General features: G+C 38.7%; 1 protein-coding gene across 1 annotated transcript in view; it reads left to right on the top strand.

Moving 5' to 3' along the window:
* Positions 1-1,069: 1,069 nt before the first annotated feature.
* The window catches only part of snd1 (staphylococcal nuclease and tudor domain containing 1), a 173,169-nt gene continuing 147,393 nt past the window's right edge, over positions 1,070-26,845 (top strand). Inside the window, exons 1-10 of the mRNA XM_014004184.1 lie at positions 1,070-1,338; positions 3,691-3,840; positions 6,199-6,319; positions 6,467-6,548; positions 12,798-12,958; positions 13,901-13,992; positions 14,642-14,800; positions 14,899-15,005; positions 15,748-15,838; positions 23,237-23,341. Coding sequence (XP_013859638.1) covers positions 1,120-1,338; positions 3,691-3,840; positions 6,199-6,319; positions 6,467-6,548; positions 12,798-12,958; positions 13,901-13,992; positions 14,642-14,800; positions 14,899-15,005; positions 15,748-15,838; positions 23,237-23,341 — 1,287 coding nt within the window. The 5' untranslated portion in view covers positions 1,070-1,119. The remainder of the gene's footprint in view (positions 1,339-3,690; positions 3,841-6,198; positions 6,320-6,466; positions 6,549-12,797; positions 12,959-13,900; positions 13,993-14,641; positions 14,801-14,898; positions 15,006-15,747; positions 15,839-23,236; positions 23,342-26,845) is intronic.

The raw sequence follows: 26,845 nt of genomic DNA on the forward strand, positions 1-26,845 counted from the left end.
GTTTTCAAACTCGTACTCTCACAAACAAAACTACTTTTTAAAATTACCTTAAAATGGCAAACTTCAGCAAATCATGGATTAAACTTTTGCTGTTTGAAGCACTTCAGATGGAGATTTTGAAAATAATAATCACTTAATATTGAACAAATTTTTCATTGTGACTCATTTTGCCAGCATGGTTTGAGGCTTTGGCTTGTTTACAGCAGTTAAAATCCACCAGTTTTTAATGCTGTCACCCTAAGAATTAYAACCACAAAGCAGGAGAACATAATGTGAGAAAAGGATATATTTGAAGAGACTTTTCAAACTGAATGATTGTGGATTTGATAGAAACTTTTGTTTGCCCCCCCCTTTTTTTGTTTCAATGCAAAATTCAGAGATAAGTTTGAAATTAACTAAACAAGTTATTTTGCTCTGATGAAGCTTTTTTTTTTTTTTTTTTTTACAACTTTCTGGCTGCAGAAGGCGAATGCCTGTCAAAAGATATTTAAAAAAAATCTCTCAAACATTTGGCCTGTGTTGCATCTACTACTTTTTCTATAAACATTTACATTTCATACTGTGTCCCATCCCTCCCATCAAAACATAATCATTTACAAATGATGACWACATTCAATGACTACTTTACGACAGTTTAATTGAAATCATTCAAGTGGTTCATGAAATATTTTGCTAACACTGATGCCTGTCTAGCTTAGTGGATGCCCTTTCAGTGACGCCCCTAAGTGACATTTCTGGACACTTCTTGCAATCAGCTTTGAAGTTGACCTCACACAGCCAACTCCTCCATCCTTCAAATTTCTGCTTAAAATAATAGTTTTTTGTATCATTTGATCAAAAATGTTACTTTCATGTTTTAACAACATATTTTCCGTACTCCGTCAAGCTAAATGTATGCATTTTCTTTTGCCTGTAGATGTAGCTTTTATTTAAGTTGGTTTTCTCCGAGTGAACGTGAACGCACCATTATCTAGGGGTATCACTACGCTGACGTGTCGTAGCTGGCTGCTCCGGAAAGGCTTTATTTCAATTTGCCTACGCGGTCGTGAACGCTCTCCGTCCACTTCCATTCATATCGCTTCTAGACCCGGAAAGATTTCTGTGTGTGTGTGTGTGTGTATGCAAGACAAAGTGTGTTTCCGGTATAACGTGTGTGTTGGTCGGTGTTCAGCCTTTTTTCTCCTGGCTTTCATTAGAACAGTCATTCCAGAGAGTCCCAGCTCCCATACCTGGTCAAACCCTTTAAATCTCAAATCGGTGGACATGGCATCTGTTTCGGCTCCAGCTCAAACAGCCCCAGTTCCGGCTGCTGCTTTGCAAAGAGGAATTGTGAAAATGGTATGAATCCCTAACATGTGAATATCAGAGCTCTCTCACTGAGGGAGACTAGTTAGCTTAAGGCTAATGTCGACTATAATAACAACCGGTTTGGTGCATTACCTTGTAGTACAACTTGGTTATTATTACGARAACAAATATTTGTTCACTTCCAGTGCTGTCATGATAGTATTGCAAACTGTCAAATCACATTTCAGGCTTAATTGGCTGCAGCAACGTGCCGGCTAACTTTAGCATGCTAGCTCCTTTAAATTATTCCTGATTTTTAGCGAACTACTTTATTGACAAACACAAGCTAACTGACGCATGTAAAGTTGATAAACATTGACTGACCCAGTCGGGTTATGTTTGGTAATGTCCGAGCTGAATGGGATACAATTGAAGTGAGAAAGTTGTGATTTGTAATCAAACAGATGGCGAGTTTCTCGGCTAAATGCTAGCTAAGTGCTAACTTGTTAGCGTTTACTTTCGAGCGCCTGCTACAGTAAATGGGCAAAGTTTGCTGTACGACTCAGGTGTCATGATGCACAGCACCGTGATATGATATGAGGTCGGTTATTATTATTWTTTTTTTTTTCAAAATGTAAATTTAGTAAAGCAGGGGAAAAAGCTAACTCGAGAAGCGTGGCTTTTAAGGTTGCCAATTTGTTTTCGTCTCTAGAGCTTTTGAKTTAAATGTCGTTTAACAAGCGACTCAGAGTGTTTGCTTTTTATGCACATTTCCGAAATATTATTTGTTGCTGGTAATGTTTGGTTTTTAAGGGGCATTTTCCTCCAGAGAGCTGCTCAGAACCGACCACCGCTGGAAACTGACACGTAGCTACAACTTTCTTGTCCCCCGTGTAATTTCACACAGGAGTGGTCTTGGTTTACCCACGTGTTTTCTTATGTTTTTTTCTTTATCACTATGAAAGTTTGACCCATATTTAAACACACATGCAGTTTTTAAATGGACCGAAAAACCAGCACTCTTCTCGCTGCCCTTCAAACAAGTATTTTTTTTGTTTATTTTTTTGCTCAAGGTCATTCAAGTAGCTGTTACATCCCGTGTTTTTCCATATTGACTCAATATAGTTTTGTTTTTAGTTCATTTGTTATCAAACTAATAAACGCATCCACCTCAAACTTGTTACTGTTTATCGCAGACAGAGAAAAGTGGCTGGACATGCAGCAAATGTTTTTAAGTTTGATATAGCATATTAAAAAATGAGACAGATTAAACTGTATAACTTGACAGATTTATCTGAAATGCCAAATTAACACCCTTCTTTTAATGCAGGAATTTTAATTTATGTATGTGCACGCAGTTCAGACTTGTGTGTCTCACTGGGCTGTGACTGTTGGCGACTCAATATTTTGAGAAAAAACAATTTTTCCGTTGCGGTCTCAATTCATTGACTGTTTGCAAACAAATAACCTGTGAGAACGACTGTTCTGGGAATTTAGCCGAGTTCTCATTTAGATCGGATTGGCTAAAATGAACAATACATTTACTTTACACTTCTTTGTTTGTGGGGAAAAAAAGTTGATCATAACCTATAAGATTTTACTCAGAAATTATTTGAGAGAACTGGCTACTTTCTTTGTTTTTAGAAGATTCAAAAGCAGTTTGCGTTGTCTACCTTTCATCAGTTTTTTTATTGTTTCAGCCAATGGCTTTTTATGTGATTTTACCACTCTGCTTTTCATGAATGGGAGTTGGGACAGTTGGCGATGAGCAGCACTGATTTGATGAACTAGTTTATCTAGCTCACATCTTAGATCAACAACACCCATGGATGCTCTCTGCAGACTCGCTGAAGAGTCTGGAGATAAAAARTGTTTGCTCAGATTCGTGTAAATGCCATGGTTGTCAAACCCAAGAGGAGGGTATCGTTTTTTATTTATTTACAGTATCACACACAATGGAATCACACCATGCATTTGATTGAAGCCCACTGTCTCCACAGTGACACACGTTTTGGCTTGCTCCTTGTTAAACAATATTGTTTATTTTATCTTATTGTTTCCTTAAAATTCCTATTTTTATGCACTTGCAACACTGAACATATACTCATGTAGGTTTATTATTATTATTTTTTGAAGATCCATTGTATTTACTTGTCTTCCTGCTATTTACATAATAAACCTGAATATATTCATGAGTCTAGAAGTAGACAAAAGTACAACTACATGTCTAACTCCAAACAAGTTATTACATTGTTGTTATAACACTTACGGTTGTTCATTTGGTGGTGACAGGATTTTAGTCGTTGACGGTGACCAATCACCTGCATTTGTTAAATAAAGTAGTGGACAATATTTGAAATGTCGATTTCCCTTTTGAAGTGGTTTTTCATGTAATCCGTTCAGGTTTTGTCCGGCTGTGCCATCATTGTTCGAGGCCAGCCTCGAGGAGGCCCGCCCCCCGAGCGTCAGATCAATCTCAGTAACATCCGAGCCGGGGCCATAGCTCGTCGTGCAGCACAAGGCCAGCCTGACACCAAGGACACCCCTGATGAGGTAGAATGTCTTTCCATTGTTTTTTTTTTTTACATGTTTATTCATTAGAACTGCTGCCAAAAACGTAAAGGCGTCAATGTGTCTGCTTGTGTCTGTGAGTGTGTTAATGACACCTACAAAGTCACTTTATTCATCCTGTGCAAACCGTTCATGCTGCTATTGTGTATGCAATTTATGTTACTATGGCTCGTGTTGTTGCCACCCTCCTCTCTTCTACTTCTCTTTAATTTAAGTATTTGTTTTATTGATTTTCTTTTCTTTTTCGTTTTCATGTTTATGTTGCTCTGGTGTTAAACTGGGACTGTGGGTGTGGAATTTTGTTCCACCTCGTGTAAAACGTGATGTAAATGACAAAGTCTCCTTGATCTTTGATTTGTCGGCTGCTTACGTCACTGCCCCGCGCCATATTCAAACTTTAAACCAGTTTCATAACTAGCATATGTTTTTTTTCGTTTGAACTTGGCTCAGCCAAAGTGAAACAGGAAGTGACATCAAAGGAGATCCCTTTCAAGAAAGGTCTTTGTTTATTGAAACAATATTATTTGAACTCTGACTCTTCATCTCTCTGATGACTCAAAATAATCTAAAACATCAGATTATTTTCTACAGTCCGTGTTGTTAACCATTTGTAGTGCAAGAACGTGGTCATCAGACTTGAATCAGGCACAGTTTGCCGGTCCAGTACCCAGACTTTAGTGGTTATTTACACACACACAGGTTTTCACAGCACTGTGGGCCCCCTGTCTGATTGCAGACAAAATAACACCACCTCCTTCTTCCAGCAAAGCTTGCATAGCGAGCCTAGTCCCACCCCGGATATACATGTAATGTCATATCTCTGACACAAGGAAGAATATGGACTTGTTGATTTTCTGTTAAAATAAATGACTAAAACTGATCRAACAGATCACAAAGTATAAAATATAGGACTGTATCTAAAATTCAGTTAATCAGTCACAAAATTTCCATCAGTAGCAATCCTCTTTAGTTTACATGCAAACATTCCTCTTTTTCATCACTTCCTGTTACTCCACAAGCAAATATCTCAATAACTGTTCATCTCAGCAGCTTGAATTTCTTTTTGCAGTTTATCAATGTTCTCTTTCCAAAAGTTCATTCATATTTATTACAAAAATTTGATGTCACAGGCACTTTAAGCTAAACTTTAGCTTGTAGCTGAGATTCATCCCCAACACACACTCTGATCACTTATTGATCACAAAAGATCTGTTTTTAAATTATTACCAATTCTGTTTATTACTTTCTCTCTTAGAAAATTATCTCATTAACCACTGGTTGTATTTTAATGAAGCTCTCAAACGGTAATCATTGGATGTGCGTTTAAAGCACATCAACACAACCCAATTAAAGATGGCTGCCACAACTAATAAACCGTAGCAATACAAAAATGGCTAAAACTCCGCTGAACAAATAAATTGAGCTAAAGTTTGATGTGGTAGTAGCCGAGAGTCCCCTTCAGCACATTCTTTGATTTCTAATAGATCATTCAGGGTGATGTAATGTTAACATTTAAATTAGACCAAACCAATGTTGGTCTCTTCTTTTAAGTAGAGCTTAGTTTAAAGTCAGCCATAAAAGACATTGGGTGATAAACATTTCTACAAGGAATAAAAGGTTTTGAATTTAAAGTTTTCACTTGTCTTACAAGGGCAATACATCTGTAAAGCAAACGATACACCATGTACAAAACTGAGTGATGTTAAATTGCGTGATTTCTTTTTGCTACATGAAGTAGAGGCTTTTCTGATCTTAATAAAACTTTCCTTTTCATTGAGCAAAAGGAAATTAAAAGAAACTTTCTCATCTCAAAGAACTAATTTAGTGTCTTTTATCATGTCTGAAATCTCTCCAAATCAGGACCTGACATGACTATCGTCTGTTCTGCTGCCTGATTGAAAAAATCAATTACCTTGAATATTTTAGGACTGTAAAGACTTTTCAAGTCTTTGCACATTTCTTTTTTTTAAATGACAACTATGTTCTTATTAAATAAAAGAACACTATTAAGATAAACTTTAAGATTATTAGTTTGACTAAGATATAAAGTCTGATTGAAAATTATGTTTATTTCTTGTTATGAAGCTGATATTTTTAAAGAGATACTACCAAGCTTTTTAATTCTGTCTAGTAATTGAATTGGCAAATGGAAGCCTTTCATGGGTTTACCAGATACAAACACATCTTAAGATACAGTATTTTCCAACATCATTGCCTGCCTTTCATGATAGAAGATAATTGGGAGCAGTTTTTCTTTTATTTGATGTTTACTTTTTCTGTGATTGACGTTCTAAATTCACCTTGAATAGTAATGTTAGACTGAAAATTCACTTGTTTTAGCCATGGGCGTTCCAAGCCAGAGAGTTCCTGAGGAAGAAGTTAATTGGCAAAGAAGTGTGCTTCACTGTGGAAATCAAGACAAGCTTGGGCCGCGAGTACGGCATGGTCTACCTGGGAAAAGGTACTCTCCCACTTTCAGTTCATTATTTTCTGTTTGATTTTCAACAGTTTGTTTTGCAGAATAAATCCATGTTATATATGTTTTTTTGTCGTACAAAAATAAACAAAACAATAAAAGTGTTGTTTATTTCTCCATCCTTTCTTTAAGACACATCAGGAGAGAACATCGCTGAGTCTTTGGTGAACGAAGGCTTTGCCACTGTCCGAAGGGAAGGAATCAGGGGAAACAAGTAAGAGTTGATTTATTTACTTTATTAGTTTTGGTGTTATCAGGATGAGCGGAAATGGTATAGAGTGTCAATTATTCTCATTTATTGAACTTTAAAAAACAAAATAACCCGTTTTTGTTGTACTTCATACTACCCACATCAAACCAGTACTATTTGCACAAAGAACGTTGAAAAATTAGAAATGATCCCACATTAATTTAACACAAACTCAAAAGTTCCAATAAAGACAGAGTTTATCTAAAGTGGAAGTTGTTCAGTGAGCTCTGAAAAAATTGTTTCCAATCTTGTAGTTGCACTGCTACCTACTGGACACATTGTGCAATGCCTCCTGTTGTCAGTGATTCCCCCTCTAGAAGAAGGTGGGAAAGCTAGTGGTGTCAGAGGGTATGACTCTCCCAAGGAAAATACTAATTGCCTTATGGGGGATTCCAACTCTAWTATGACACAAATGAGATGAGATTAAAACTAACTTATTTTCAACAATCACATTGTTTTTCTCATGACTGAAATGGCAGAAAAATACACTACTACAGTCAAAACAAGTCAAATAGTCCAAGTATCACTTTACAGTTATATAATCATATATGCTTCTAATATAAGTATTTACATTAAAAGGGGATTTTTAAATGTCTATGATTCAGTCAAACACGTAGTTCTGAGTTATACAATTTCAGATTGTCAAATGTGTATTTTGTTGAATTTTCCAAACACTGCTAGTCTATATGAGTTAATGTGTTGCAAATGTACTTAAGAAACCTGGATATTTTTATTACCTTAAGTTTTCATTTCAGGTTTGAAGTTTTCTTATACTTTCATTTTCTGTTCATCCTCATCTCGATTATGAGCTTTACCAGCAGAGACTAGGTGACGTATATCATGTCTCTAAAAGCAGGATATGATTCATCGCACATAATATAAAATGTGATTATAATCTTGACGCTTGTTCATGTGTAAATGCATCATGGAGATATCCTGCTTTTGCATTACAGATTCAGTGGTATATTTTGTTCTGATAATAAAAACTCATTATCATTCACACATTTTAAATAAAGTTTTTAAATAAAAAACAAATATTAACAAGCATATGAAGTATGCACATCATTAAAATCTAGCATGATAAAAATAGTGCATTGATTAAAACACGCTGAAAACTTGAGTAGAGAAGATTTCTATTTTTTTCCCCYCTCTGAAACTCTGGCCTCACTGAGTATGGTTGAACTAATTTTAGATTCAAAAGCTTGTTAATTTGCAACTCTACCATTTGTGCAGGGAATGGAGGGAAAATTTCTTTTGGCAGCAGGATGTAAACTTGTGCTCGCTAAAGCTTTAAGCGTTACAACGCTTTGGAATCTGTTGGGAGATATACTTAAGTCTTCAACTGGCTGACTGCAGAGAAAGGAGATGGAGCCGCAGTACCCCAGATGGTGGCAGCATGCCCCTGCTGCTATAATGATATCCCTCTGAAACCCTTTTCTGCCACATTGCCCCTATGCACTAATCCCCTAAATACACACCCCACACTATATGACAAAGTACTGCATGTTCCCCCCAGTGGCAGTATTTGCACATAACACACATTACAAGCAATTTGACTCATGCTGCTACATTTGTATCTTCCAACATGAACCGAGATGATGTGAACGTTTTGTCACTAATGAACCATTTCAAGCATTCTGTCCAATGGCCCATAACAAGCACTAATGTAAATGATGCTTTAAGTATAAGCTGGCATCATTTGGCCAAAGGGGAGGCCCATTACTCAGCGAAGACTTAAGGCCTTTTGTTTTCCCCCTCGGTGCCTTTTCCTCCAATATCATTACTCCTCGTGACTTGCTACGTTGATCACACTAACTGTGATGTGATGATAATTATGGAGGTGATGGTAATGATGATGGCTTCGGACAGTGCCGTTAAACATGTGTTCAGAAGCTGACTGCTGCTCGCGACATGGCCAGCCAGTTCAGGGCGGATGGTGTATCGGTACTGAGTGGTGCAGAAAAGCAGGAACATATTCATTTGACTATTTTTAACTAAATTATTACTCTTTAAATACCATGTTTAGTCAGATGATTCAGTCTTATTTTTTTAACTACCCCCTCAGGTCTGGAATCGTAAATATGTGACGTGAATACAAAGATGTATACATATGAAACCAGATGTTTACATTAACTGTACAAAAGACACATTTTTCTCACTATCTGACATTAAATCAAACTAAACCTATCCTACTTTAGATCAGTTGGATTACCAACATCTTTATTTGATAATTGCACAAATAATGGGAAAGAATACATTTTACTTTTTTAAAGTCACAAGTAAACACAAATATACCAAGATTAGAATGCCTTTTAACAGTAATAAAGCTTATGATTAATTTGTGAATTTAGAAGCTTTCAATAGATTAGTTGATAACATTTGAGTTAGTCGTCAAACACACTGTTTTTAGTTATTGAAAATATATCATCATGAACCAATGGACCGATTTTAAGGAAAACCTCAATCACTGAATGTACATGTTCAACTAACTACATTTTAGAGTTGATCTAATTCAAACTGGCCCCCACAGCTAATGGACATTAGCTACGGTAATACAAATATGTATACAACTCATTAAATTTATAAATATTCAGCCAAAATGTTTTAACAGATCTTGTGAGATCTCAGTGTCGAATGTGGTTGCACATATTGTCATTTATTTAAAATGCTGCAATGAAAGGTGGCAGATGATATACACGATATTGCTAAAAGTATTTGCTCACCCATCCAAATATCTGTGCACCAGTGCACAAAGCAAGGTCCATAAAGACATGGCAGAGTCTGGTGTGGATGAACTTGACTGGCCTGCACAGAGTCCTGACCTCAAGCCAATAGAACACCTTTGGGATGACTTAGAGCGGAGACTCAGAGCCAGGCCTTCTGTCCCACATCAGTATGTGACCTCACAAATGTTCTTCTGGAAGAATGGTCAGAAATTCCCATAAACAAACTCCTAAACCTTGTGGACATCCTTCCCAGAAGAGCTGAAGCTGTTCTAGCTGCAGAGGGTGGAACAATGTCAAATTGAACCCTATGGATTAGCAATGAGATGTCACTTAAGCTCATATGGGAGTCAAGATAGGTGAGCGAATACTTTTGGCAATATAGTGTACATCCCATCAAGGAGCTCTGGGCCTTTTATTATTCCTGTATTAATTTTTACAGAACAGGACAACCTTCAATAATAAATAGGTACATTAAGTTATTAGCAGGCTCATTCAATAGTAGTGGCATAAACAGACAAATCATAAATTGCAGTTATATGAAACAAATAATGTTCTATTAATATTTTATAAACGTTATTGCCCCATTTCACATCAATGTCCTTCATTTCTTTTGACTGCTGTTTTTAAGCAAGGTTTAATCAACTTACCGAAGTGGCTGTGGATCCCGGAATTATGTTTTCGGAGAAATTAAAACCACAGGCATGGGGAGTGACTGATTGGACCATATAAGTACCACTCAGCAGTGCAGAAGTAAGGCACATTAGCATGGAGACCAACTGCACTTTATAATCCCCCATTGCTCCTATTTAACTGGAGCCCTACAGGAGAATTGGTTGAGGGCTATAAACATCCAGGGTGAGTGGGTTTTCATCAGAGCCTCACTGTTCAATAACAGTGGAACTCTTTTACTTGGATTGGAAAACATGGCTTCCTACAGTCTCTTTAAACAACATGCAGAAAACAGGGAGCTATAACATTTTGTCTATTTAAAGTGTTTAAGTTGAACTAGGAAGTCATATTTAGAGAAAAAATGTAGCCTACAGCATGTTTAGATATAAACAGTTGGAACATTTTTCCTTGGTCTTTGTTCCAGTGAACCTGCCCTCTGTTGCACTTTYTTACCTGTCGATATGTTTTTGATTTGAAGCACTGTGTTGGAGGAAGTTACTGACCTAAAACTGGTCTGTTTGGAGGCAAGGAATGAATTCACTATTATCTGCCTCCACACATGAGGTTATTTCTATTTTTTCCTAAACAATCTGCTTAAGATTCCCTTCTGTCCATTTTAGTTCTTATGAATTTACAAATCTTTCATTCTTCACAACATTCTTGGTTTCTCTGTGTGTTTCGGTTGCTTTCTGTTCCTGTTTGGTGCTTAAAATCTAAGTAGCTTAAACTTAGCTGACGTCATACAGAAAGTTTCGATCGTTGTTGCTCAGACAGTTTCAATTCATTTAGAAGTTAGTTGTTAAACTGGTGCAGAGAGGAAACTGAGGTTTAGGGCATGTGTCCAAAAGTTCAATTAGGAACACACAGCTGAAGAAGAAACTGTGTTTATGCGCTTGGTATTTTAATTAAGAGTTACTTTGTGGGATCAAACAGCAACTTTTAGGAAGAAAAACATGAGAAAAATATTCAGTTTATGTAACCCTTTTTTCATTTTCATATCAATTGAGCTGCATTTACTTCTTGCGGGGGGATCTGGCCATTTGAAGTTCTGAAAAATTAAAGATGCACAAAAGCTCTTGAAAGCATTAGGATGCACAGTTTAGGGAAGCAGCGTGGAATTAATTGTTTGAAGCCAGCTGTGTGTTTGCTGCTGTTGTCTCTCCATAAAACGCTCCCATACCTGTTTAAGCAGTTTATAATCTGATCATTGGCTGGTTKTTTGTGACACAACAGTTCAATTAGCCAGGAGCATAACTTCATTTGCTGCTGTTTGTTTTGATTGTACTTTTCATCACATTAATATTTGCCCACTGGATTTAAGTCTTTAGATAGACCATGTTTTTAATACAGCTTTTTAAAGATCTGTTTGAACATGACTAACTTCACAAGCTGATTGATTGTAAAACAAAATCTTACCCCCCCGTTGGATGGTATGTGCGTCCTTAAGCTGGTGTGGAATTCATTGTAGCTTGTAAAACCTTTTTCAAGCAGGCAGTCGTGCTCGCCAACATCTTAGTTTTCGTTTGCATTTGTCAGCTAAATAACACTTTTAGAGTTCTTTTTCTTCCCCGGGGACACATTTTTTATTTGTGTCCCCCATTGTGGAGCGAAATGGGGAGTTGGAAATGCCCTCTCTCCAATCGTCAGTTCGTTAGTCCGTTCATTAGTCCGTTCATTTGTCTTGTGAGCTGGATAACTTGAGAAAAGTGGTACCAACTTTGGTTTTGATGTGTGGCTGTTTCTAGGTGTAAGAAAGATTCCAAGATGGCCACCWCAACAAATAAATGCCATCCATCCATCCATTCAACTATACCCACTTCTTTCTTTCAGGGTCATGGGGGGTCACTGGTGCCCATGTCCAGCAGTCACTGTGCGAGGGGCAGGGTACACCCTGGACAGGTCACATGTCTACGTAAATCGACCACCACAATCATTTGGGAAACTAAGCTTTCTAGTTTTTATATTGCTCCAAAGTAGTGTTTCTTCAAATGATCGTGGTGGTTGGTGAGGTGGCCAAAGATGAATCAATAATGGTCAAGGCCACCAGTGGCCAACCATTGGTTCCGCCATTGCGCCTGGCAGTGGATGAAATTGCTCCCTCTGATCGCTAGTTTCCATTGCGCTGGGCTACGTTGGACAAGCCAAAACAAAGAAAATAAATAATAAAAACAACAACAACAAAAAAAAAAAAAACAAACAAACAAAACTCTGTTTTTACACATTGTAACTCATACCTACTTGAATATATTGCACCAAAAATATGGATTCTTTGTTCAGTTTCAGTCCAGAAAAACAATCATCTAAACAAACTACTCTTCACTATTCAAAGCACTCAGTGACAGGGGACATCAGCGAACTGCTTATTTAAAACCTGTTAGAGGCTACTTTTTTAATTTGGGTGACCTAATTAAATGTCCTTAGTTGCAAATTTTCAGAAGTGGCAAACTCTACTTGGTTAAACAAAATTTTATGAAGTTGGTGGGGTTATTTCCTTTTGGTTTTCTTTGAGAAATACATTTCATTTTCAGTTTTATAATCTCAATATAAACTCGGCAGGTCCAGAGCTGGTGAGCTTTCACTCTGCAACTGAAAAGTTTAATGAAATTTTGTGCCATACTTTTAAATTTGAATGCCTACATTAAAATGGATTGCATTCTGCTCCTGTAGAAGTCAACAAATACTAGATAATTGTAAAGCTAAATATTGACAGCTTTTACACTTCATTGCATTTTAATTTTATTGCTAACTTTTCGAATTTAACAAGTTCTTCAGTTGTTCTGTTTATTGCACATCAAACATTTTTATTTTTTGTTTCCAGTCCAGAGCAGGCCAGGCTCTGTGAGCTGGAGGACCAGTCAAAGGCTTCCAAGAAAGGCATGTGGAGCGAGGGTGGTGGCACGCACACAATCCGCGACCTCAAGTACACCTTAGAGAACCCTCGCAACTTTGTGGACTCATTGCACCAGAAACCCATCAATGGTAATGAGTTTGGGAGGGGTCTTTTTACTAAAATACTTAGAAACAAAATAAATAAATGGTGCCTAAAACCCCTCGTTACCTGTACTTCTGTTTTCTCGTGTTTGATGTCTGTCTGAAATGCAGTTTTAGATCAGGATATTTTGTTCTGCTACCTTTCACCGGCACATTCTCCAAGTCTCATCTCTGACCGGCTCGAGGTGTAATGCGCTACTCCATTTATTCCAGACGATTGACTGGAACAGAGGCTCAGCTCATTTCACAACCCTTTAATTGAATGGGGAAAATGAACAGGGAATGACTTTTTTTGTGGTTTCATCTCCTGTCCTTACCATTCAGTAGCTATTCAGGGTTATTTTAAAATAAGGTGCTTCAGTCCAGTTGAAGCACCAAAATAGTCTGGAATACGAGTTTATCTCCCATTCTCAAGTTTTATCCTCTAATAAACACAGACTAGTGAACAAATTATATTCAAAATCACTTCAGTTATGATAGTTTTTATTGGAAAATCATGGGCGTTACTCTTGATAAAGAGATTAGTAGGAATAGTAGTTTCTGTAAACACGGTCCTGCCTTTTTTTAAAACTTTGTAAACAGAAGTTGGCTCACATGAAATAATGTTACAAAAAAGCGCGTTCGTATCTAGTAAAGATTAAGTTTAGTGGGAGTATTGCTGTAAGTGAGGTACAGTTTGAAAATAAGCCAAGGCTTCCCAAAAAGCAAACCTTTTACAGAAACATTTTTGGCACACTTTTGGGTAAATGATGTATAACTGCTGATCCGAAATGTTTGTGCTTTGGCTTCAGTCGTGATGTTTCATTGCACTTTCCTGAAAGCATTCAAAACTGGATCACAACCTTGGCTACAACTTAAGTTCTGTCAGAATATCATAATTTAATGTTTTCTGCTTGCCTCCCTCACATGCTTCTGTTTCCTCCCCCTTAGCCATCATCGAGCATGTGCGTGACGGCAGCGTTGTTCGTGCCTTGCTGCTTCCCGACTACTACTTGGTCACTGTTATGCTGTCTGGTGTTAAGGTAACTACTGTTCACTATATTTGACACGTGCAGTGATTGCATGCTAACTGCTTTTATCCTTTTTTATAGTTCCATCTGCACCCGTCTTGTTTTTCAATTACCTAATGACTTTGGCAGTAATGTATTTTAATGCAGCCAGTTTAATCTTAAAAAGACATTAGGGGTACCAGCTCTTCTGTCTCGCTTCTTTAGTCTGTTTGTTCTGCCAGTGTCATATCTGTGTAACTAAATTTCCCCATCAATCTCTTTCACCCAGTCTTGCTTTGCCAATAGACCACTCAAGATAACTAATCTTCCTCATCTCCTACTTGAAGATATTACATCCATTTCAAGGTGTTTTTTGTCTCATTGTACAAAGGCTTATCACACCTGTTGTGCTCATCTATCTGTTGTTTTGCTGCACTCAAAAAGAGATTACATTTTGTAAGTAAGACAAGGTGACTTCAGTTAAGTGAGTATTGGGGATTGAAATCTTCAGAGTGGATTTTCAAAATGCATTCCTTTAGTTATTGGTTGATGACTGGAAGTTACGGCAAATGACCATGTACCTTTCGGAGTGTGGATGAAAACGGCTCATTCAGGAGAAAAGCTTTGATTAAAGACATTACTGTTAATTTGCAAGTTTCTTTTTTTGTGTCTATTTCTGTAGTGTCCCACATTCAAGAGGGAAGCAGATGGTACAGAAACACCAGAGCCATTTGCAGCCGAGGCCAAATTCTTCACAGAGTCCCGTCTTCTGCAGCGAGACGTTCAGATCATCCTCGAGAGCTGCCACAACCAGGTCATACTGGGGACCATCCTTCATCCGGTAAACTACAGATATCAGAACCTTGAGTTGACGGCATCATACACATTTGGACTTTGTCTAGTCATGCATTTGTCTGTGCCTGTTTTCTTGTGTCTTAGAATGGGAATATAACAGAGCTGCTTTTGAAGGAAGGCTTTGCACGCTGTGTGGATTGGTCTATGGCTGTTTACACGCAGGGAGCTGAGAAACTCAGAGCGGCCGAACGGTACGTATTTGTAGATGCACAGATAACGTTACAGGGTAAACAAATTATTGTCCTCATATTTTTCAGTTGGTTGGAATTTGTATATATTATGTATATACTCATTAGATACTTTTCTTATAAAACGTGTGCATTTTAGGTGGCGAATAGTAAGTTATCTTGTTACAGCTGCCTAAAGGGAGTGAACGAATCCAGTTTACCACCAGATTCCAGCTGCTTTTAATAAAGATTCATTGTGACTCTTCAAGTTCAGATTACAAGCACAGATATAAAGCAACATACTGTTGTGAATAGTGTCCTTTTCTCCAATAGTACAGACAAAAATAAACTGCTGACCTTGCTGGAAGCCGGACACGCTGCTCTGTTGGTGTCTGTGCATGATTTTTCCATTCTGAACTGATATATTGGCAACAAACTCTCTGAGTAACGTGAGAGACTCATGCAGACCAATAAATATTTGGTGCCTTTTTGTGCAGCTTAATTACATACAACTGTTTATTGTCAGACCCGACTGTTTCAAAGCAAATAATGTTGAAAAAATATTCAAAGTTTGGCTTAAATTGGACAAATAATACACAGTTTATTTTAATGTAAACCGTTGAGATAAAACTTCTGTTATTCTAGGCTTGTGTTGAAAATTTCTCACTTTTTTGAAGTTTTGTAAAGCTTTGCAGCCAACTTTTAAATTATTTCATCACAATTTTGATGGCCTGTTATGAGTGAAGCTGATTTTATTCTTGACCAGATCTGCTAAAGAGCGCAAGGTCCGCATCTGGAAAGACTACGTGGCACCCACAGCCAACTTGGACCAGAAGGACAGACAGTTTGTTGCCAAGGTGAGGTCTTAAACTGGCTTTTATTAGCCCTGTCCTTTTAGGAACTTTTTATTGCTTAATTTGTTCTTAAAAGCATGTTTTGGCCCTCAACTACAAGCTTTTCTTTTTGTAGAAAAAAAAAAAAACTCATTTAAAAATAAAACTAGAGTAAGAGCAGGTGTGGGGTATGAACTGTTCTATATGACTTGCTAGTAAAACATTAGTAAGACTTGACTGCAGTGGAAAAGGTGAACTAGTTTCTTTTTTCATTTGACTGCCTCCTTTCAGCACTTCAGTGCAGAAAACTAAGTCTTTGAAACAAAAGCCTTTATACATTTTATTTCAATACTTACAGCTTTTACTGAATAAATCAAAAATTGTTAAAATACTTTGGTAAATTTTAGGCCAAATTGCCGGCCAAAGCGACATCACAAAGCAACTTCCAAAAGCTAAGGTTTAGAAATATTGACTTTAAATGTTATTGACAAAAGCCTCAGATAAAAGGAAGTCTCTGTAATATCAAGTGGTGGTGGTGGGGGGGGCACAGACTCTTCCAGCTGTCAGAACACATTAGTTTAAACCAGAGAAGATTGACCGCTTGATCCGTTTTGGTAGTAAGGTGTAATATAATTGTCACAATAAGATGACACAATATAGGTTCTGACTTCCAGGTTGGAAGCCTTAAAACATTAGCATCAAAATGTTCCCCTCTGAGAACACTTTCACAGGTTGACTTTGCTCAAAATATATTTAAAACAAACTAAAAGAATACATACTTTTCTATTAAAGTTTACATTTCTTCTTTGTTAGCTCCCTCTAGGCCCCGAACTTTTTTTCTTAGCAGCTTAAAAAATTCATAACCAGCCTGAGGGTTACATAAGAGGTGTTGCTTCGGCAATCTGCTTACAGAATGAGTTTGATAAACTGCACACGAAGAAAAAAAATCCACAAAAACGGAACAGTACGTTGTGGTTTTATTTTTCACTGAGTCAGAGAGAAGAGGATCGAAGGAATGAAACATTTATGTCATCAGTGCGAGGTGCTTGTATAAGACATGAGACTGCTGAGTATTTTTCTTTTGAATTTTACATAAAAAAAATATGTATACCCAATATTTTTTGCTCCTGCAGTACTGCACTGCTGATAAGTCTTAAAGCAGTTTTGGATCTCTGTGGGATTTCCTCGTCTCTTTTCCTTACCACTGTTTTTGCCATCTTAGTTTAAGGGCTTGGAAAGCCATCTGCAACTTCTGGGACACTGCTGTGGGCGTGCCGTGACTTTGTTGTGTTCTCACCTTGGAATAGAAAGGTTTACCAGAACATGAAGAGCTCGCAAAGTTCTCAGTGCGGTGAAAAGACTCCAACTTGAAATATATGAACTCGAAACTGGATGGCACTTGTCTTGGGAAGCCGTCATGCTGACTGTGCTACTGGTTGATCTCTCTTAAAGCTCAGTGCACATTGACTAGTCATAAGGTTACTCAGGCCTGTGACTGCCCCGCTGTACTGGCCCCACTGTGGCATTTGTCGTGAGGTAATACTGCAGCATTCCACTCTCGGAAGGACACATCTATCCATCAATCCCATCATCATATACTCCTCTCCTCTTGTCGTCCACCCCACTTTTCACTTCTTATTACCTGAGTGACGGATAAACGGAGAGGTAGAGCAGGTCCAATTCCCACAAGTCAATCAAGCTGACGTGCCTCCCTTTTTGACTTTGTCCTCTCTGCCCTCCTGTCTCTGCTGGCCCTAAAGATGCAGAAGTAAGCCGTGCTCCGGTATTCCCCTTGCCCTTATTTCCGGGTGACCATCAACTTGCAGAATGGCACACTAAGGTGATCTTGTGTAAACTGCAGTATCAATGGTTCATTGTTTGCTTTGATCAAAACCACATTAAGTAAGGTAATTTGCTGATGTAGTTTCAAAGTTGGTCATTGCAAAGTCAGGAAGACCGGTCAAAAAAATGGTAAAGAAAATAAATCTACCCAATCTTTTTCTGACTTTGATTGTTACAATTCTTTTTTTTTTTTTTGCCAAATTAAAATTTGTAAGCAAAAATTGTGATTGAATTTGTTTCTCTGAGGACACAACTGAAGAGACTGAAGAGGTAAACTGTGCTATGTGGGACTGAAAAATCTGACAATTTTGTCGAAGCCATGTGTCTAACTGCTCAATCTCTTATTTAATGTTGAAAGTTGTATTACTTGTTATTTCTGTTTTCTTTTGCCTTTAGCAGCAGATTTTTTTCTACCATATTTCCACCTAAATGTTTTTCTTGATTCCATGCTTGTCCAGTTCCACCAAATTTGTTTCCCTACACAGACTAAAACCATTAGTGATGGGCAGGTCGATACAAATATTGACATTATTGATACCAGCTCTAGCACTGTATCAATACTAGTGTGATGGAATCAGTAACTGAGTTTATTTCTCTCTTGTACTTTCCATAAGTTGTTTCATATCCCAAAGTGAAATGAAAGATTTTTTTTATTTCACTTCTGAACAAAAACCAAGAAAAATGCTGATTTGTAAACATTCAGTCTCCAGTTTGTACTGATTTAACTTTCACAAAATTAAAATTTCTGTAGGTCAGTCATGTCAGATTCAGCTAAGTGCTTTGTTTACATAAACTCTGTACCAGCATTTCAGAATTGCATTGGAAAACTACTGGATTAAACTCTTTCAAACTGCACCATTAGAGTTCAGTATAATAGTTTTAATGTTTGGTTTCATATTCTGTAATTAGTAGGTTTACCACAAACTTTGAATGCTCAGGGGTTACACTGAAGTGTTTTCACTCCATTTAAAAATACGGCAAGTTTCTGTAAAAACTCTGTAATTTGGCTGACAAAATGTGTTCACTGGCAGCAACAAAGGAACTGAAAGCATAGGTGTTGCTATCAAGGGAGGTAAAACCGTTTGACTAATGAGTAAGTCCTGGCGAAGCCTTTGGTTGTCCCTGTGGTTGAGACCAGCTTAATAGATTGGAGTGTCAACCAACACATTCCTCATCAGTAGCCAAGATCCTTCCTGCGCAATGACTGATCTTGGCTGCTGCAGCTGTCATGTCGTCCACGGGCAGAGGGTGGCAGTAGCTCCCCGCCTCTACTGCGTCAGATTAGACAAGTGACTCATGCTGCCAGCCTATTTCTCTTTCCTGCCTGCTCGCTCTGCCCTCGTGGCAGCTACTTTCTGCTCCATTTTTCTATCTATTCTCCATCTTTTCATCTGTCTCTGTTCCTGTGATATTTGCTCTGAGATTACACTCCGTCTCTCCGCCTCGTTCCATCTTTTCTGTTCCTTCTATTCTCCTGTGCGTTGATTTGTGTCCCCCCCACCCCCCACTCAATGCGTCTCTCATCTTGCCTCCTTGGACTGATAATTAGCCTGTAAATGCTGAGCCGTTTTTATTCTGTTTCCCGCCACATTCTCTCTCTTGCACTTTATTTACTTGGGCAGGCCTCAAAATGACCTTGTTACAGTGAGAGGTTGTGTATGCCCGGTGTGTGTATGTGTGTGTCTCTGACTGGAAGCCCCGCCTCCTACCCTTTATTACACCACTCCCCCCCTCCCTATGTCTGTGTATCTCTCCCACTCAGCTCAGTGATTAGTATATGATGTATTTTKGCTGGTGTTGTGGGCAGCCTATTTAGCACGTGGGTTGGTCTAATTTCTGTTCTCTGGTGGCGAATGCAAAGGTAGTCTTTGTTTTCATAGAAAATTATTTCTCCCAATGAGGCCAACACAGCTGGATCTGCAGTATTAACTTAAGAAGTTTAAACTTTTCTTTTGCCTGAACTGAAATTCATTTTTTGGTACCTCTCTGCAACTACTACCGGTGCAGTCACACAAATCCTCACATGTTCCAAACTGTCGTTGATGCACGGCTCAGAGCAGCACCTCTCACACTGAGGACCTTTTTTGAGGATGCAGCCTGCATTTGAGCCACAGTTAGTGATGATGAGTGGAGCCATTGAAAGCATGTGTGGGCGGCAACATGTGTTGGGCGATTGATTTCTCCGTCTCATGCAAGTGGCCTACTTAAAGGCTTAGGGTTTGGATGCCTTTTCCATCTCTGTCTAATGGTACCTTTTACTACAAGGTAAAAGCAGAATGTTTTTAAAAATCCATTTTCGCACAATTTTATTGGTATTTCTCGAGATTCATGTTTATTTAGTGTAATCAGAATGGGTCAAATCTTGACAAGTGAAGTCCTTGATTAATCAAGCCCTCTTGTGAGCTATGGCTGTAATTTTGACCATCCTTATATGATTTTGCGCAGAACTTATTTACTTTCCCACACAGAGTGGAGTATAGTCAGAGTTGCACATAAGTGGTGCGCATGCACAATCAAAGAAAAAGCGCACCAGATGGAATGTCATAAAGCTTCCTTGCGTATCTAAGATTGTACCTGAGATTGTGAAACAACAGCAGGCAGGGTCACAAATGCGACCAGATTTTTTAAAAACAAACAAATTAAACAAAAAAAATCCAGCCTCACTGGTGTGACTGGATCGTCGTTCAATGAGAGGGGGGCAGGACCCTGATGCACAAGGATTAAACGGACACTGCTTTCAACGAATCAGAACAACTCCAGAGCCGTTTTATCCAATCAGAGCAGAGCAGGGCGGGACTTTCAGTGAAAGCAGTTTTCAGCAGACAGTGGAAGCAGCAGCTGCAGCGATCAGTCCTGACATCTCCTCCTGCACTTTGCTCCTTAACTACCAGAGACTTTGATCTGTGAAACCTAACTTTATATTAAAAATATGTTCAGAGCGTTGTTATCGAACAGATCTGACCAACTTTGCGTCAGTGACTAAACTCCCTCCTCCTGAGAGACGGAACGCGCCTCAGCGTGCGCAGGCTGAGTCTTTCTGTGAGATTCACTGTTGGAGTTCTTCTAAACCATATTACCTCTAACAGAAGAACATTTATTTGCCCCATGTCAAAGCAAAGATGAGTCTGTTTAACATCACCCCCTCCCCAATTCAAAAAAATAAAAAAATAAAAAAACAATAAAAACTTGCAATGTTCTGTAAGTGAATGAGTTTTAAATGTTATTTTAATTTATCAGAAAGATACACAAATTTCATTCTTCACAATTGTATGATAAGTACAAGGTTCTTGATGTACTAAATATGTTTATTTTTAGAATCATACTGTGACACAGCTGCTCTGAGATAAATGTAATGCAATAAATGATAAAATACAAAGAATAAATAATTTTAAATGATTACATGAGCTGAAATCATCTAAATATAATATGTTTTGACTAAAATAATATTTTAAAGAAGAAAACAGCCTAACAAATAAGACATTTGTTCTGTGCAAAAGACAAATATTTGGTGCTTGGTCTGGAGAGTGTGGAAAGCTGGTTTAAACAAGGCCAAAGATCTAGAAGGCCAAACTACAGGAGCTGTACATCTCAGGGTCATGTGTAATCTAACAAACATTTAAACATGAAATGTTCACATTGAGATGATGTATGCCCATTGGTCAGCCCATATTGGCCACTCAGGTAGTTTACAAAATTTATGCAGAGTAAAAAACAAAACAAAACAAAACAAAAAAACTGATTTGGCATGATGTCCCGAGATATTGCCAGCTGCTAGGAGTCATAAAACAGAACAGGGGGATGTTAGATGCTCTGACACCTAGTAGGGGTGTAAATCACCAGCTTTATCACGATACAATATTACATCGATATGTTAGAATAACGATTCGATATTTCTCGATATCACAAAGTCTGTCAGGATATGATTTCGATTCAGTTCACATGTCTGCGATCGATATAATGTGATATCGTCTGCCCATCTAACACGACTGTGCTAAATGGGCAGATGATATCGAATCTCATGGAGAATATAATGATGATATAGATCGATATTTTAATTTTGCCTCGATATAACTGAATCATGAACCATTCAAATCCATATATTGATATAGATTGATGTATCGTTACACCCCTACTCTCTAAATAAATGTGTTAAATGAGTTAAGGAAAATATGAGCACCAAGCAACAACCCCAGGTTCTCCCCTGAGAACCAGACCAAAAAATTTATGTGCAACCCTGAGTATAGTTATACTTCTATTGGTCTCCAAAGCTAGATGTTTCTAAGGTAGCACTGAGCAGAAGACAGCATATATTTCTGCTAGAGCTGGGCGATATGATCAAAATTTTATATCACGGTATTTTCAACATTTTCACCGGTTTCACGGTATTTGACGGTATTTTTTTTTTCATCACAGCTCAGCTGATAATAAAATGTACAAACCCTGCTTATTGAGTTTTTTTTTCTTTTACTATACCTCTGTCTGTGTTGCTGTTTCCCTCTGTGTCTGTTCTTCTCTGACTGGTGGTTGGAGACAGTAGTCACGCATTTTGGTCCAGTCGTGAAGGAGGAGGGTTAAGAAAAGATCATGATCGGGTTTATTGTTTTACGTTATTTATTAAAGCTTATCAGCACGACTCACCTTGCACATCAGTCAATTCTAACTCCACAACTTCCAACTTCCACAACTACTTCCCGCAGGCTTTTCACAATAGAACCACGTTAAGTCTCCATCAGCATAACGTCTCCATATTAACTAACCGCGTTAAATCTAACTGTGCACGTCACYGAAGAGGTGTTTACTACATTCAGCGACGGTGAAAAAGGGATGTTTTTTTAAACGTCAGTCAATATAAGCAGCGGAATCGCCACCCGCGGCTGCAACTAGCTGTTCCAACATTAGCATGCTAACGCACATAGCGGTGTAGCAAGGAAAAATGTCCCCTGGGAAACAACAGTTCACTGGTGACCGCGACGAAGTGTTCCGCTATTTAAACCGGAATGTCCAGTATTCAAAAAATTCATATAACAAAAATAAAACCGGTATTCAGTACAAAACGGTATACCGCCCAGCACTTATTTCTGCCTTTGTTTTATGCAGATTTCTTCCTTTAAAGCCTTTCCTCTCACACCTTGTTTCCATTCTCCCACTCACCCTCCCTGCTGCCAATCCCCTTGGTAACCGAACGTCCTCGTCCTGTCCTCCAAACCCCACTGGCCTGTTGGGACGCCTTAGCTCGCTTACTTACTCAGTCACTCAGGGATTCGCTCCTTACCTCACTTTCACTGCCTCCTGCTCATGACGGCACACAGTCTGCACTGCCCCCCCTCCACACACCTTTTTAAACAGGTCTCCTCTTCTCCTTTTATCCTTTTTGCTCCTTCATTTTCAATTTTTTAGTCTTATTCACTCCCTCACTCAACAAAATGCACTTCTAGTGTTTTAGCTACCCTGGAGGAGTGTGTCATTCCCCCAATGATGTTTAATTAGTTCTTACCTTCATGTTCATGAAGCATTATGATGTGTTGGTGCCTTAGGGAAGTTCTAGCTGCTTTAACTCCTGACTCTGTTTTGTCTTTGCAGGTGATGCAGGTGGTCAACGCTGATGCCTTGGTGGTCAAGCTTAACTCTGGAGAATACAAAACTATTCACCTGTCCAGCATTCGGCCTCCTAGAACTGAAGGAGAGGTAAAAGCACTCATTTGTCTGTTTATATGTGAAAAACTTTGCACAGAAAGAATGGCTCTGTAGAACGACTGAAGTTCATTGTTTGTTTTTCTTGTCTTCATAAAAACAGGAGTATTTTCTCATCTATTTTTACTTGTTCTTTCATCTCTTCTTGCAAACGGGTGTTTATCTTTAGCAAATGACGGGTTTAAGTTTGACCACTTGGTGGCGCCCAGCAGTTGGGTCACATACAAACCCAGTAAAACACTTGCACACACCCAGTGGATGCAGCACTGCAGAGAGTGAGGCTAATCGATCCCCTCCTCCTTTTCCCCTCTTCCTGCCACACTCTTCATATTTCTTTAGAATCACTTCAAGACTGCTAAAAACACACGTGTTCCTGCTTATACCATTTACCTTCTGACTCTGGGGAGTGTTTGTTTATTGGTACAGCTGACTGTGCAGAGGGGAAAAAAAAACAAATTTATTCAGTGAATCACAGATGTCGGCTGTGCCAGATGTCAATTCATCATCAATCTTTTTTCTCCCCACCTCTATCTTTCATTGTTTTAGTTCCATAATTAGAATAAAGCCACTTTTGTATATATTTTAGCATTACCTTTTCTTCATAAATGGTTTGATTATTGTAGCTTAAATCTTTATAATATTTTCACTTTGTAACCTAAAAAGCCTGAAAATGTGTTACTTCATAAGACATTTGACATTTAGGAAAGAAGTCTCGCCTCATTTCTCTTCCTGAAACTTATCTGACAAAAGGGGGTGTGCTGCTTTTCGTCAAATCAGCAGTTGTAAAAGTCTTTGTAAAAGCTTTGTGATAGCCATCTTTTTGTCTTCTTTTTAATCGTTTTTATTGACTCCATCTGTGTGCATTGTTTTCATTTCATGGTTTAGACTTTCCTGACTTTTTTTTTTTATTGCTTCTCATTTGGGTTTTATTCTCTGCCCCTTTCCCTGCCCTCATCTTTCTCCGTCTCTCCACTGGCGTTGTTAGTGCCTCTCATCATTAAGATGCTGCTTTGTGTTGTCCCCGGCCTTTCATTTGTTCTCCTCTCTCCCCCTTCCACTGTTACTCTCTGCCATGCTTTCCCCTCGGGTCACACACACGCTGCAGTCAGAATGTTGACCTGCATCGATGACCTTTTGTGCACGTAAATTCTCTTTAGCTCTCTTTGGTTGCAGCAAGCTTTTGAGCTTAAACGTCTCTCTATTTTGTCTTTCGAGCATGTCCTCCTAACGCTCTCCCAGCTGTCCTGATTTTCCTTATTTTTTCTCTACCTCCCATTTTTACTTTCCTCAATTTAGTTTCCCATTTTTCTTTTTATTCATTTCCTTCCTTTTCTGCTCTTTGTTTTGTCTGCCACTCTGTCTTTGCCTCCGCCAGATGCCTCAGCAGTATGTGCTTTGTGCTTCATTACACTGTCGTATGTTGCAGGGAAGCTCAGTAGAGGGAGCCCAGATGTGAATGTTTGTGTGTATTGTATTAGTGTGACATTGCTACAGTTGTGTGCTGCTATTATTTCACCTCATGCATATTTAATTGTGTAGTTTTGTATTATCAGCTTGTTGGAGTGCTGGCTCTGAGCTAGCACAGTGAATTGTGTATTACAGGGGATAGAAATTTAGCAAATCCTGTAATAATAATAATAATAATAATAATGCAGTTTTCAGCTTAGCAGATGATCATTAGCGTAAATAAACTATTTAGGTCAACGACCTTATCTGTTTTTGTTTGAGATTAAAATCCATTTGCAATAACTATCTGATGTCACAAAGTATTTGTAATTGGTTTGTATATGAAAGTATTGCCAGAGGAGAGTACTTTGTGTCTGCTGAAATATATTCTTTTTTAAGAACTTGTTTTGCACATATGTTGCTGCGATTTGTGCTGTTAATAAAGGCTGTACACGATGCTGCTGCTGGTGTTTTTTAGCTAGTTATTTCTGTCTGCGAGCTAAAGAGCCGCCTGCCTGTCTGTAACGCCGTTGACTCAGCTTTGAGTGTCGTCGCTATGGCAGCAGTGCAGAGTTAGGACCGGTTTGCAGACGAGTCCTTTTTAACTTTGTGAAATTTCTGTTTACCGACCAGATACGTTTCGCTTTGCATTCATTCGCGCAACAGAGAATTTAATGTCCAGTCTCATTTTCCAGCCGAGCGTCTGTCTGACCATTAAATTAGGCAAGTAAGCTGTTGCTTGATGTGAGCCAGAGAGCTTAATTTCATGCTCTGTCCTCTCATCTTTACACATGCAGATATAATAGTTCTTCTGTTTTTGAAAATGATTGTGGATGGTGTAATTTTGCTTTTTGTTACCTTTGCATGAACGGTTTTGATAGCCAATCAAATCAGGGTGAATCATCTTCAAATTGGCCGTCAAAGCGTTTGTAAAAAAACATAAAATAAAACCCAATAAAGGAGCAGCTGAGGACAAAAATTTAAAGTGCGATTTCTAAGCATCGCACCATGAAACCTATTTTTTTGTGAGGTTGGCCAAGGTCAAGACTGGAGAAGGCCACATCAGGTGTCCCTCAGCCAGAGGCGCTACACACGCTGACATCATGTTGGCTAACATTGTCACAAGTGAGCTGGCTTCTTTCTTACACCGCAGACAGACGGACACAAAGACATTGTTACGGCTTGAAGTGCAGCCTCATGCACACACGGGCATGCTCGTTTAAGCTTGGTTAGCCTTTGTCAAGAAACATCTGGAGAATGGGCGTCAGATTGTGCTCAAAGATGGGCGAAGCGGACATGTGTTCTACAGTTTGTGTATGCATATAAAACACCCCAAATGTGTGCAGTTTAGCGTTGGTTGATCTTTAGTTAAAGTGACTAACAGAAATGTAGAATTGCGAGAGTGTGCTTTTACTGTTTGAGTGTGTGCAGCATTGACTGGAGGTCTGTAGGGATTTTATTTTTAGTGCCAGTTGTCATTATTTGTGTCTCGGTGTGTATGTGCTCCATTCATTCTGCAAGCAAGTCCATTTCTGTTTGTGTGTGTGTGTGTTAGTGTGTGCTGTTCAGTAGAACGGAGGCCAGATGCGATGTACCAGTGCATTGATGAACTGTGACAGGTCCTGCCAAGCCCCTCTCCACTCTCTATCTCCCCTGGTTCATTTCAGTCCACCAACACCCCMCCGACAGTTTTTTTTTCTTTTCCTCTGATACTAATTGTGCTCAGAGTGACTTATTCGTGGACCAATGGTGTTCGTGCCTGCAGGACAACAGAGACAAAGGCGTCCTCACTGGCTTTTATCTCACTCCTTTTTGTGTGTTGCTGCTGTGGGATGTCTTCAAATGTGAGAGATTCTGAGCTTGGGAATTGGAGTCAGCCTATTCCCCCTCCCTCTTTCCTGCTCTACTCTCTTTCTCAAATTTCTCACCAGTGCAGCGGGACAAGCTGGGTGTAAACAAGAGTGGGGAGAGACATCTATGCCTCAGAGTAGCTCATTGTTAAACCCACTCACATCCATTGTGTTTGTGTGTATTTTGCTTTTACTTTGTGGC

Source organism: Austrofundulus limnaeus, unplaced genomic scaffold (genome assembly GCF_001266775.1).
Source record: "Austrofundulus limnaeus strain Quisiro unplaced genomic scaffold, Austrofundulus_limnaeus-1.0 Scaffold22, whole genome shotgun sequence".
NCBI classification, from domain to species: Eukaryota; Metazoa; Chordata; class Actinopteri; order Cyprinodontiformes; family Rivulidae; genus Austrofundulus; species Austrofundulus limnaeus.